Source organism: Psammomys obesus, unplaced genomic scaffold (genome assembly GCF_907164565.1).
Source record: "Psammomys obesus unplaced genomic scaffold, mPsaObe1.curated_primary_1811, whole genome shotgun sequence".
In the NCBI taxonomy this organism is placed as follows: Eukaryota; Metazoa; Chordata; class Mammalia; order Rodentia; family Muridae; genus Psammomys; species Psammomys obesus.
Window position 1 is genome coordinate 1,906,344 of NW_026585609.1, and position 11,671 is coordinate 1,918,014.

At 40.0% G+C, this 11,671-nt stretch overlaps 1 protein-coding gene across 5 annotated transcripts in view; it reads right to left on the minus strand.

The window, feature by feature from the left end:
- The window catches only part of Pik3c2g (phosphatidylinositol-4-phosphate 3-kinase catalytic subunit type 2 gamma), a 327,855-nt gene that overhangs the window by 96,023 nt on the left and 220,161 nt on the right, over positions 1-11,671 (minus strand). For all 5 annotated transcript variants that reach the window (XM_055610362.1, XM_055610384.1, XM_055610373.1 and 2 more), the window contains 3 exons: positions 10,553-10,682; positions 6,382-6,518; positions 5,492-5,661 (listed from right to left, as the gene is read on the minus strand). In XM_055610362.1, the coding sequence (XP_055466337.1) occupies positions 5,492-5,661; positions 6,382-6,518; positions 10,553-10,682 (437 nt within the window). The remainder of the gene's footprint in view (positions 1-5,491; positions 5,662-6,381; positions 6,519-10,552; positions 10,683-11,671) is intronic.

Below are 11,671 nucleotides of genomic sequence, written 5' to 3' on the forward strand. Positions count from 1 at the left end.
ATTGAACTTAAAGGCACCTGGTGGCCAGCAAACTCCAGAGATAATCCTAGCTGCACAACTCATAGCACAGTACTGTGGTTACAACCACACACATGACCATGCTGGGCTTTTTATGTAGGTCCTAGGGAACTGATCTCACGTCTTCATGCTTGCACAGTGAGTGTTCTTGAATCCTGTTCCCTTCGTGAAATCTATCCACCATCATGTACTATCCTTGTCCTTGCAATAATTCCTCAGGAGTTCTTTTACTTTATAAGTCACTACCGTTGAGGACAACTGGTAAATAATATGTCGGGTCCCAGTCTCGTTTTCTACCAGCGTCTTACCAGATGTTACTAGAATGCCATGTTTTAATGATGCGCTTGTGCCTTGGATTGACATACAGATCCAGAAACAAGGCACACCTGCTTGTTAGTATTAAAATTAGTTTTTATGAATGTCAAATGCCATTGTCTTCAAGAACACCATGGCAACAGTGACAACTTCCGTCTGCTGTAAACTGGGAGTTAAGGGAATGGGTGAAGCATGCCGGTTGTAACAGTGAAGTCTGACAACATGAGGTGTTCTTAGACTTAGAAGGCTTCTGCTCACTATAATTCCTTTTAAATAAAGGTGTACATAGTCAGAAAATAAATGGCTCCTATTTTTATTGAACATCTCTCTCTCTCACACACATCTCTCTCTCTCACACACACACAGGTTTATGGCATGTGTGGAGAGGTCAGAGGAGTTGGTTTCTCCTTCTGCCATGTGATACCCGAAATCAAACTTTTAGGTTGTCAGGCTTGACGGCACATGCATTACTCACCGAGTCAACTCTATCCCTATAGAAGGCTTGCCCTTTAAAGACTGCAAACATGAATTATTTAAGGCACAATAACTCCAGAGCACCTCTCTCAAACATGAGTCATGTAGTCTACATAATACCATTGGGTTTCACCTCAGCATGGGGTGAGCTCTGCTCATAGTAAAGTCTATAGAATAGACATAAATAGGCTCTGAAATTTAAGTCACATATCTTAGGTGTTATTATTTATACCTGTTTAATGTTTTTATTGTAAAAATAAAATAGTGTAAAGTTCTGTCTGCTTTGCATTCAAAAAGAAAATCTTTATATCAAAGAAAGCAATCCGGCTTACTTCCAGGCTTAGCTGTAAAAGTAACTTTTATCACCTGGCTCAGTTTGTAAGAACTGGGGTCTCACAGCTCAGGAGTTCAAGATCGCGTCCTTCCCAGAAACTCCCCCAGACCAAGACTCGTTGCAAAAGCAAGAGGTTTATTAACCATTGCGCAATGAGGTCACCCCTGCCGGTCAGCAAAGAGTGGCACCGGGAGACAAAGGCCTTTAGGTTTTTAAAAGAAAAATTGTGGGAAATTTGAAGTTGCAGTTATGGCAATTTAGGATTGGATGAGGAAGCTATAAAGTAAGATAATTGGTTAGTCTTAGGTGCTCAAGCTTGGCCAGTCCTGCCAAGTGTGGATGCAGCTGCAATTGAAGGTGGGGTGGTTAGCTCATCCTTGAAGATTAGAGGCTTCAGACTTTTGGATGGAGGTCAAAAGCTACTCAGAAGAAGTCTGGGTTTGTTGCTAAAAAACACTATCTCAAAACAAGAGTCCTTCTTTTTGCTGAGTCAAGGTCATTGCTTGCTTGCCTTTTTTTTTTTTTTTTTTTTTTTTATCTGTCCTCATAGATAGGGTCACATTTTTCCATTCTCTGGAAAGATACTAAGAGGCTTTAACTTAACCTGAACCTAAAACTCAAAACTATAGGCTTTAGAAGACATACAGGTTACAAAGTTGGTTTAACCCTTTCAAGTTGTGGTCTTGGAGGTTTGTTGCCTCCTTCTGCTAACCCAGGCCTAGAACATTTTCAGCCTCTGAGACTTACAGCTTAATAAGCTCACTATTTCTTGTTCTTACTGAGCTCTGGGCTGGCTGGCTCAACTCAGCTGGCTGGCTCAAATTCCTCTTCCAGCTGACTTATTTAGTCTGGATTTTCTTTCCATCCCTGAGTTGCTCTGCCTGGCCTCTAACTAATTCCAGCAATCTGCTTTAACCTCCTGGCTCTTTCTCATTCTGTGGCTCGTTCTGTTCTGTCCTCCCTTGAATTCTCTCTATGCAACCTGTCTCTCTATTACTGTCAGAGTAAAACAAAACTGCCTCCTTTTTCTCTATCTGTCTGTCTGTCTCTCTCTGCATTGCCTGTTAAGTAGCTCTCCTTTCCTCTCTCTTCTTGTGAGAGTTGGACATATTCTATTCTATCAAATGTTTGTCTTTTTGTCACTATTTCTGCCACTCAATTAGACATCACTTTCAAACATGGGTGCTTCCTCCTAAAAATTAATTTTACCTTCATTGTTTGGGATTAAAGACGTGTACCACCAGGCCTGGGCCTAAGGTTTTCTTTACCTAAAACTTATTTTTTACCAGGCTGGCCTTGAACTCCAGATCTGTTTACTCCTGTCTCCTAGATTAAAGGCGTGTTGGTATTCCAGCCAGATCACACACACACACACCTAGTAAGTCTTTGGATGTGATCTTTTGGCAGAACAGCTAGGTTCTAAATTAAAATGCCACTATACTTAGCCTTGGTTTTCGTATCTTTCATAGTTCAGACATCCTGTAAGGCATTTGATTTTTAGGTTTTAAATATGTGAATTTACTTCATGTCAAGACTGTAAATATGTGATAAATGTACCACAGGGCACTCACTAGCTGAAGGAACTTCCATCTGCCCCAAGGCAGAGGAGAGCAAGCTGTGTTGGGACTGGTGAGAACTGGGAGCTTTGTGGCAACATCAGTTATGCTGCATGGGCTGGCACTCATGGGCGCATTAGAACAGGTAAGACTATTCTCTACCTGTGCTTGCAAAACTGAAAATAACAGTAGCTGCCTTGAGGTGTTTTCTTCCTCTATTCATAAAGCTATCACGTGTCAAGTGTGTATAAAGTTTTCAAAGTTATTTTTGACTATATTCACAGAAAGTGAGCCCATGTTCCATGGCACTGCCCCAAATACAGAACACAGGCTTTGGGCCTGTCCCAAAGCCACAGCAATCTGGAGAGAGTTTCACCTAAACACCGGTGATGGAAGTAGAGAGTACAGAGCGAGATAGAAACACCAGGCGCTCACATGGAATTATGACCACAATAACGCGTCTGTGAAAATCTGTGAGTAGCAATCTTACTTCCTTGAATGGGGAGACTGATGAGAGTCAGTAAATGGAAGAGAGGAGGCTTTTGCTTCAGGACTGAATGATTTGATTGTCTGAATGATGTGCTTGGTACTTGAGCAGAAATTCAGGACTAGGTAACGAGACAAACTTCATCACTATTATCAGGATTATTTTTATTAATTTTGTGTTCATGAAGGAATACCATAGCAACACTCAGATGTGTTGTTTGAGAGACTTCTGACAGCTGTGCACTTCCCTAATTACAAATAGCATCATTAGCACGGGCACAAGCGGCTGTGTGCACTGGGGATGCTTAAAGTTACCTTTTTTATTTTGGATACCACAAACGACCTACATTCCAGAAAGCGCATTCTGCTGCCCAACAGAAAGAGCACAAGTCTCTTGTCTAATATCCGTGAGTTAATTGGGAAGGCAAAATCTGGAGTCTCCATTGAGTAGGATAGAACTTTGTGTAATTAGGCATCTCGGGAAACCACACATGAGCAATATAACCACAGTGTCAATGTGAGCATGCTATTACAGAATGAACGCTGAACCCCCGTGAGAGCTCCATGCTCCAAGCAATTATCAGCTGAGGAGAGCTTCACCGATAATTTCCTAAGTGCAGGACAGAAAGTTTTCCCTCCTGAGCTGACCCTTGTCCAAGCACTGTGTGCCCTCAGCCTCCCGGAAGTACCCGACCTTTAACTGCATAATAACTTTAGATGCTGGGTCAGAAGCTCCCTTGAGGCTCAGGCATATCCTATCTCTTTGTTAGAAAGGGGTGAAAAAGAAAAAAAAGAAAAGCAGGAAGTTACTCCTGAAAGCATTTCTATCACTTATGGTAGTGGTAAATAGTACGACATTATTACCAAAGAACTGACGGAAAATTTGATAGTGGGTGCTGGATTTCATTATCACTTTTATTTATGACTTTGTTAGAGAAAATAGAAAAACAAAGATTAAGCAATACTTAAAAAAAAAAAAAAGCCAATTGGCTTTAGAACACTGGGAAATGCCTCCTCATTTCCATGGCAGGGATTAGGCAAGTAGTCTCCAGAATCCTTAAGAAAGGCTGGGGCTGGGATGCCCTTTGATTTAATCTGCTGGTGTCAATCCTTTTTAATCTCACAATTACAGCAATGAAAGGGGAGCACTTGTTTATGCGCAGAGGGTGAAACGCTTTGTATTCCTAGCTGAGCTGTGTTTGTTCTCTCAGAAGTCAGAAAACTTACAGCAGCTGCAAGGTAACAGCATTGAGAAGTCTGCCTCCCCAGAAGTCTCGGGGCAGGGGAATGTTCCATTTTCTTTGTCTCCCTGCAAATTTTTTTTTCCATGATGAATTGCCATGATCTGCTCATGACACCTTACCTCTGTGTCCTGGGAGAAGCCTCTTTAAAGCAGCAGAATGCCCAGCCACTTTCACCCCAGATATTTGCTTTGTGTTTTCTATGAGATGCTATTATTTCCTTCCAACATGTCTTTGCTTATTAGTTTAATATGGCTCTTAGTTACTTTTCTCATTATCTTGACAAAATACCCGAAGGGGTTTATTTTTAACATGCAGTGGAAGGAATCCTGTTTATCACAGAGGTACAAACACAATGGCCAGACTGTTAGGTTGTTTTGTATCCTTCTACAGCCAGGAAGCAAAGAGCAGACAGGGCACAGTGGAGAGAGACAAAAAAACCTTGAGCCCTCCATGGCCTACTTCTTTTAGTCGGCTCCACCTTCTTAGGGTCCCAGAACTTTCTAAATCAGAGCCATCAGCTGTAGATGCAGACATGTACCCATAGGAGACCTTTGCACGCCAACCATAACAATGAAGGAGCCCAAGGCTTGCACAGCTCTTTACCCTTCTACCCATACTATCATGACTGATGGGCACTCACCCAATATCTGAGAAATGATTCAAGGAGAAGACCGATTGGAGAGTTGGCTAATTCTATTATGTTTAAAATACTGGTGGTTATTCCCTACAGGCAATATTCCAGATGAATGGAGACCATCAACTCATGTATAATTTCCATTTCAAAGTTTATGAGAAAACAAAAATATTAATTGAAACAAGTAGTTGTAATAGATTTAGTAACCCGTGGAAGAAGACCAATTTAGTTTCTTAACATCTTGAAGAAACACTCTTCTGTTAATAATTTACTGGAAAAAATCTTTCCTTCCATTTTATTAGACTTATAATCATACTTATATTACCCTGGGGGATTTGGACATAAGTTATTTATCAGGCTCCTTGCCATTACACACCATACATTATTTAGGACATTGCTTAATTACTGTAATAAATGTTTGTGTACTGACCTTTTTATACCACCAAATGTTTGTGCATGACCCAAGAATTTTCCAAAGTCAATATGAAACATGTGGCCTGACTTTGTCAGCATGATATTGTCATTATGCCGGTCACAGACTCCCAAGATGAACGTTACCACACACCAGCCAGCACAAGAGTAAAAAAAGTTCCTCAGGGCCTGTCAGTTGAAAGACAGTGACAACATGACAATAGTAAACAGAAAAAGCATCTATAATTATCTACTAACAATCTGTTTGTGTCACTTACATATTATTTATCTATCCGCCTAGCTATTGCATATATCTATTTTTATTACCTATCCTCTATGTATTACATAACCATGTACCTATTATCTGCCAGCTATCTAATCTATCTTTCTATCTATCCATCCTTCCATCTATCTGTATCATCTATTGATCTATCATTTATCTATTATCTATCAATCACTTATGTATCTATCTATAATCTCTCTATCACTATCTTATCAATTTCTATCATTTATTTATCTTACATTCTACAAGCCATTTAACAACAGTAGATGAAAAGTCAGGGCAGAACATAAAAAATTTTAGCAAAGAGGCTTATTTATGAATATTGGAGGTTGTGTGCAAATAATCTGAAGCTCCTGGAAGGATTTTGTTTCAGAAGGTCTCATCTCTGGAATGTGATCTTTGAGAGACATTTCTGAGTGCAAAGATTCTTTGTTCATAGCCAGGAACTTCACTCAGAAGGAAAATAATATACCACTTATATCTGGTCATTCTCACATGGCTGATAAGTGAGGGAATTAGAACTCAAGGTGGATTTAATTTACTTTCCCCTAAATCACAATGTCCAATAGACCAGAGCACATTCTCATTTAAGTATGTTACTTAAAATTAGTTCCAGAAGAACAAACCTTTTCATAATCTTCCTTTAAGTGGTTGTGCTGACTAAACCACTTCTTGATGGTATTTTCTTTCAGTGGTCCTATCAGCCCAGAGTGCAGATGGATCTTAGCCAGTGTTATAGCATCAGGCACCATCTCTATCAATCCTGGATGATAACAGAGAGAGATTAAGAAAACTAACTTTGCTCCCCAGGATGAGGAACACTTAAGACAATGTACTTCAATGTGGGAGGCAACAATGGCTTTCAGTACTGTTTGGACTTCCTTCTTCCTCTCAAGCCTTGTCTAGAGGACTCCTGATCATCCTTCTTACGTCTCATCAATCTGAGTATGGTAGGTTTTCATCAGCTCTTCGGAAGCATTCTGGCGGTTTTTGTCTAAACTATGGTATAGAGGCAATAGAGATGGCCTCACGGAAGCCCCATGGTCATTAGAAGATCATGATGCCTGTCACAGCCCTGGTGGTGGGAGGACCATGAACCTTTACCGCAGGACATTCACATTTAAATGGCTGTGCTTTTGCCTTCTGTGAGCAACATATAATTCCTCAATAAACAGCAATACAAGATAAAAATCTCTGTTCAGAGTGCTTAACAAATGGTTCATTGGTTAAGTGTTTGCTTAAAGAGACTGAGAACTAGAATTCGGATCCCCAGTATCTGTGTAAATGTCAGGAAGGCAAAGAGCATAGTGCCAGCCTCCAAGAGGTGCATAAAGAGCAAGGTGTGTAGCGAGAGTTCCACTCTGAAAGCTCTGGATTCAGAAAGAGATTCCCCCGTTTCCTTTCTTCCTCTCCTCTCTTCTTCAAATTTAATAGGCCAAGTTAGTTCTGCCTATATGTGCATGATATGAAACCCTGCATGGAAGCATGGGAATACTACCAGTGGCCACATTCTCAAAAAAAAAAAAAAAAATCATCACCCCATCCTCAGAAGCTATCAACTACCAACGTTTCCTTAGTGCGGGGTGGGACTTGGACAACGTATGCCCCATCTGTGCTTGAATTTCAACTGGCTTGATATCCCACAGATCTTATGCAGGTTAACCCCAATAGCTCAAGTCCATGAGTGCAATAGCCATATCAGGTCCAGAAGACAGGAGGATATGGGGGGAGTTGGAGGAGGAAATAAAGGGAGTAGATATGATAATATTTCATTGTTTTATATAAAAAAATTCCTCAATATATAGAGTGAAGGCTGAAGTCCCCTCAACTCACTTCAACCTTTAGCTTTCACATGTACATACACACGCATTTGCACCCCTTTGGAAATGGATATACACATGAACACACACACACTATTAACTTTAAAAATAAAATTCTTTTCAGGTTAATAGAAGCACCACCATTAAATGTTAAATTTCTGAAAGTGAATAGAATGCAAGGGACAGCTTCATGCTCCTTCATTGCCAAGACAACATTAAAGAGAAACTGTAATAATGATTCCACTTAAAAAGGAGCATGTATCGATTGACCTTAAGTAGGACCTTTGCCTCCATAGCCATTCATCTATCAAGGGTTTTCACTGTGCCCTAAGGTTGTTAACATTTAAATATTTTCAAGACTTCTCTGATTTTTAGTCTATACAGAATAACAGTTTAAATAGTTTTTCAACTTCTCCGAAGATGACTAGCTCCACCCAATAATTCTCTAAATTTTAGAAATAAAATCACTGACATAAATTGAAATCTCGACAATCAAACTATTAGAGGATAAAGAGAGCCAGAAAAATTCTATGACCACAGAGAGGGGACGTAAAACTGAATGCTTTTGAACAATAGATATCCAACAAGCCCCAGAATCTAATGGGAATGAAACTTTGTCTTCTGAAAATGACATTTGTTTTACTCTTTGTTTTTGTTGAATAAATATTCTGTCAGCATAATTCCCTCTGTAAATCTTGCCATCATAGAAGGCTGTTGGTTCACAGAGGGGGAAAAATAGCTTATCTTCTGCTGTTTGCTACTTTGGGAAAGTCTAGAGTTATTTCTTCCGAATCTCCTGAGTTGCATGCTGTGATAATAAATAGACATGAGGAGAACTAAAGCATTTGCCTGGAAGCCAGTGTTCATTCAGTTTCTAAGGCATAGGGGGTCCGTGAGAGCCTGAATGCACTGACTGGCCAGCTTGTTTCACTCAGTTTTCCAGCAGGTCAGCATATTGAAGAAGTAGGTTCCTTCTGTGAGACCAGGAAGGGTGGAAAGTAAGAGATGACAATTGTGATGAAGCAGTAATCAAAGACTGATTTTAAGAAATTAGAAAAGGCTTGCTCAGCTCTGAGCAAGGCTCCTACTCTTGGAAAAAAGTAAGCTCATCTCTGATCTGCAATGATTCCCTACAAATCATGGGGTTGGGGGGGGATTCTGTGGGGATTTAGCAGATCACCTCTCAAGAGGTACTGTCTAAGACACTGAGGCTGCTGCTGGGATTCGAGGGAGAGAGGCACTTGTAGGAATGGGCTCTTTGGCAACAGTGGCTTTAAATGGTAGATCTACTTGAATTTAAAAAACTGACTATATTATTTAGGATTTTTTTTTCCAGAATAAGTTGTGAAAACATAAAACAGATAAAGAAAAAAAATTCAGGTTAATAGAAACACCACCATTAAATGTTACATTTCTGAGAGTGAACAGAATGCACTGTTCACATGCCACATGCTCCTTCCCTGCCAGACAACATTAAAGAGAAACTGTAATAATGATTCCACTTAAAATGGAGCATATATTGACTGAGTTTTATTTGTTCACAAAGAAGAATGCAGTGATGTCAGTTGCTGGAATATGGATGCAATGAGAGACCACTATATTATATTATGTGAAATTAGCAAGAATTGGAAAGACAAATACTGTACTTTCTTTGATAGGATCCTAAGCTTTTTACAGATACATAAAACCATGTATATGTTTCTATATACATATATACATACAGACATGTACATATGCAGAGATGTATATATGACGTGCAAGCAGAATGAAGGCGGCTTCAGGATGGAAGGACACTGACATGAAGGGGAAAAGGGTGGGAGAAAGGAGAGGGTATGAGGTAAATATGGAAACACATGCTATAGTTTAAGAAAATGCTCTTTATTGATCTCTACAATATATAGAATGAATATTCGCTACTAAAATATTTTAAAGAGAAAAATATGTATCAGTGCTTTAACTATATAGAAAATCCGAAGGCTTTTTAAAATTGCAACAATTAATGTGAAATTTAGCTACCCTGCAGATTAAAAACATAAATTCTCTATGAATAAAGCTGATTAGTGGACCTAAACCATGTAGTCTTTCATTCTATATTTACATCTCCATTTTTCCAAGGAAAAGAAATATTATATATCACTCAAAGTGTGCACGTTTGCTTATTGTGACTGATTTTCTAAATATTCAGAATTCTTTTAGAATTTAAATTCCAGTTCTGGGCCAGTGAGACGGCTCAGCAAGTAGATCCTTCTGTCACTCAAACCTGACGATCCAAGTTTGATTCTTAATGCCAACATGGTAGAAGAACTGATCCCAAAAGTTGTCATCTGATGTCTACACATGCACCACTGTATGAATGATGCCACGCACCCACTCACAAGCACACACATGTACACACCTGCTCACACACGCAAACAATAAGTGATGAATAATTCATAGATAGACATTGTACCCTGTGTTTGGAGTTTTCCGTGTTAGTGGGGCAATAGTTTTGAATGGACAGGTGATTCTGTTATGGAGAGTGTTAGACTTGTGAAAAGTCGTCTTTATACTTGTAAAGAACGACATGCACTTGGGAGAAAATTTCACTTTGAAGATTGGAACTGAAGCTCTACTTGGGCCATCGGTGTCTGTTATCATACTAGGGTCTGTGATGCTGGAAACCATGATGTCATCACTGTTGATGTCAAAATCTATGTTATCTTAGAAAATGAAAAAAAAAAATGAGTCGTCATTAATGCAAGTAACTCCCAGAGAAAAGCAAGAGTGTCACAGTTGGCAAAGTCATACTTTCTAAAAGCATGTTATGCCTTACGTCAGTCACACTGGTTTGTAATTTTGAAAATTGGAAAGGAACACACATAGGTCTTTGGATCTTTGGCTGTGGAGCCTAAAATTAATGCTATCGGTTTATAATGTCTTACCAGTGAACCAGCGAGGTAAATCATGCAAATCACCTTGTCTTCAAATCTGTACTGACCTTGGGCTTTCCCTGTGGATAGACATTCATAAACGATCATTTGCATATCTAGGCCCTCCTGCAGCCAAATCTTGTCCATCAGTTGAATAATCTGCAGAACAAGCATATCCTGCCGAAGATCGTCCCCGGCCTGTAAAAACAAGGTTGCACGCTCATGTCTCTCCCTGAGTGTCATTCAAAGAATACAAAAGCAGTCTAAGCCATTGCTTTCCTGGATACATTTCTAGCTCAGCTTAGGGTGGGGTTTCTTGTTACATTAGGCACTCAAAGCACCTTGCCCTTCTGAGAGCAGGTAATGAGCTAGTTCTGGCCTCACAGGAGCTTCCACCAGAGAAAGAGAGTTGCTGCTTGGAATTCTGTCCTGCATAGTAATCTCTCTGTTCCTTTTAGTTTCTTAGATTTGAATTCTAGTGCCAAGAGCCAAAGGAATATTTACTCAAATTTCAAACTCTGCCAAGGAAGGTCTGGAAGTCAGGATGACCAGGTCTGTTGTACGTTTATGCCTCTTCACTAGGCCATAAGTAGCTCACATAAGATGTGGTACCTATGAATCATTGACCTTCGCTGTAAAGGCTGCGAGGTGGTTTTCAGAGGAAATGGTCTCTGATGACAAGAAACAACTGAGGTGTGGTTTTCAACAGAGGTGAAGGAAGTGTGATGGGTGAAAATGGGAAAGCTCTCTCTGTTGTTTCCCATAAGTAAGAATTAGATTTTTTTTTTTTTTAATTTCCTTGAGTTTATACAGACTACTGAAAAGGCGTCTTTTTTTCTTCATGGAAGAAAAGAGCATTTTGGGATCACTAAGGCTCAAGGTTTGGAGGGTCAAATGCAGAGTGTGAGTTTGATCATCTTCATCCACCAAAGAGCCTCACTGGGACCTTGTTGAACAGCAGGCTTTGCTCTGGGCGATTGGCCAACTTGTACCTTCTACTTAGCCCTCTTTGTCAGAGTCCCCTCGTGCCCCATCTACAACCTTATTAATGCCTTTTAGTACTCTGAGTATAGAGGCTTGAAGACCAGGAGTTCAAAGACAGCCTACATAAAAAGGAGGAGGAAGAGGAGGAGAAGGAAAGAAGGAAGGAAGGAAGGAAGGAAGGAAGGAAGGAAGGAAGGAAGGAA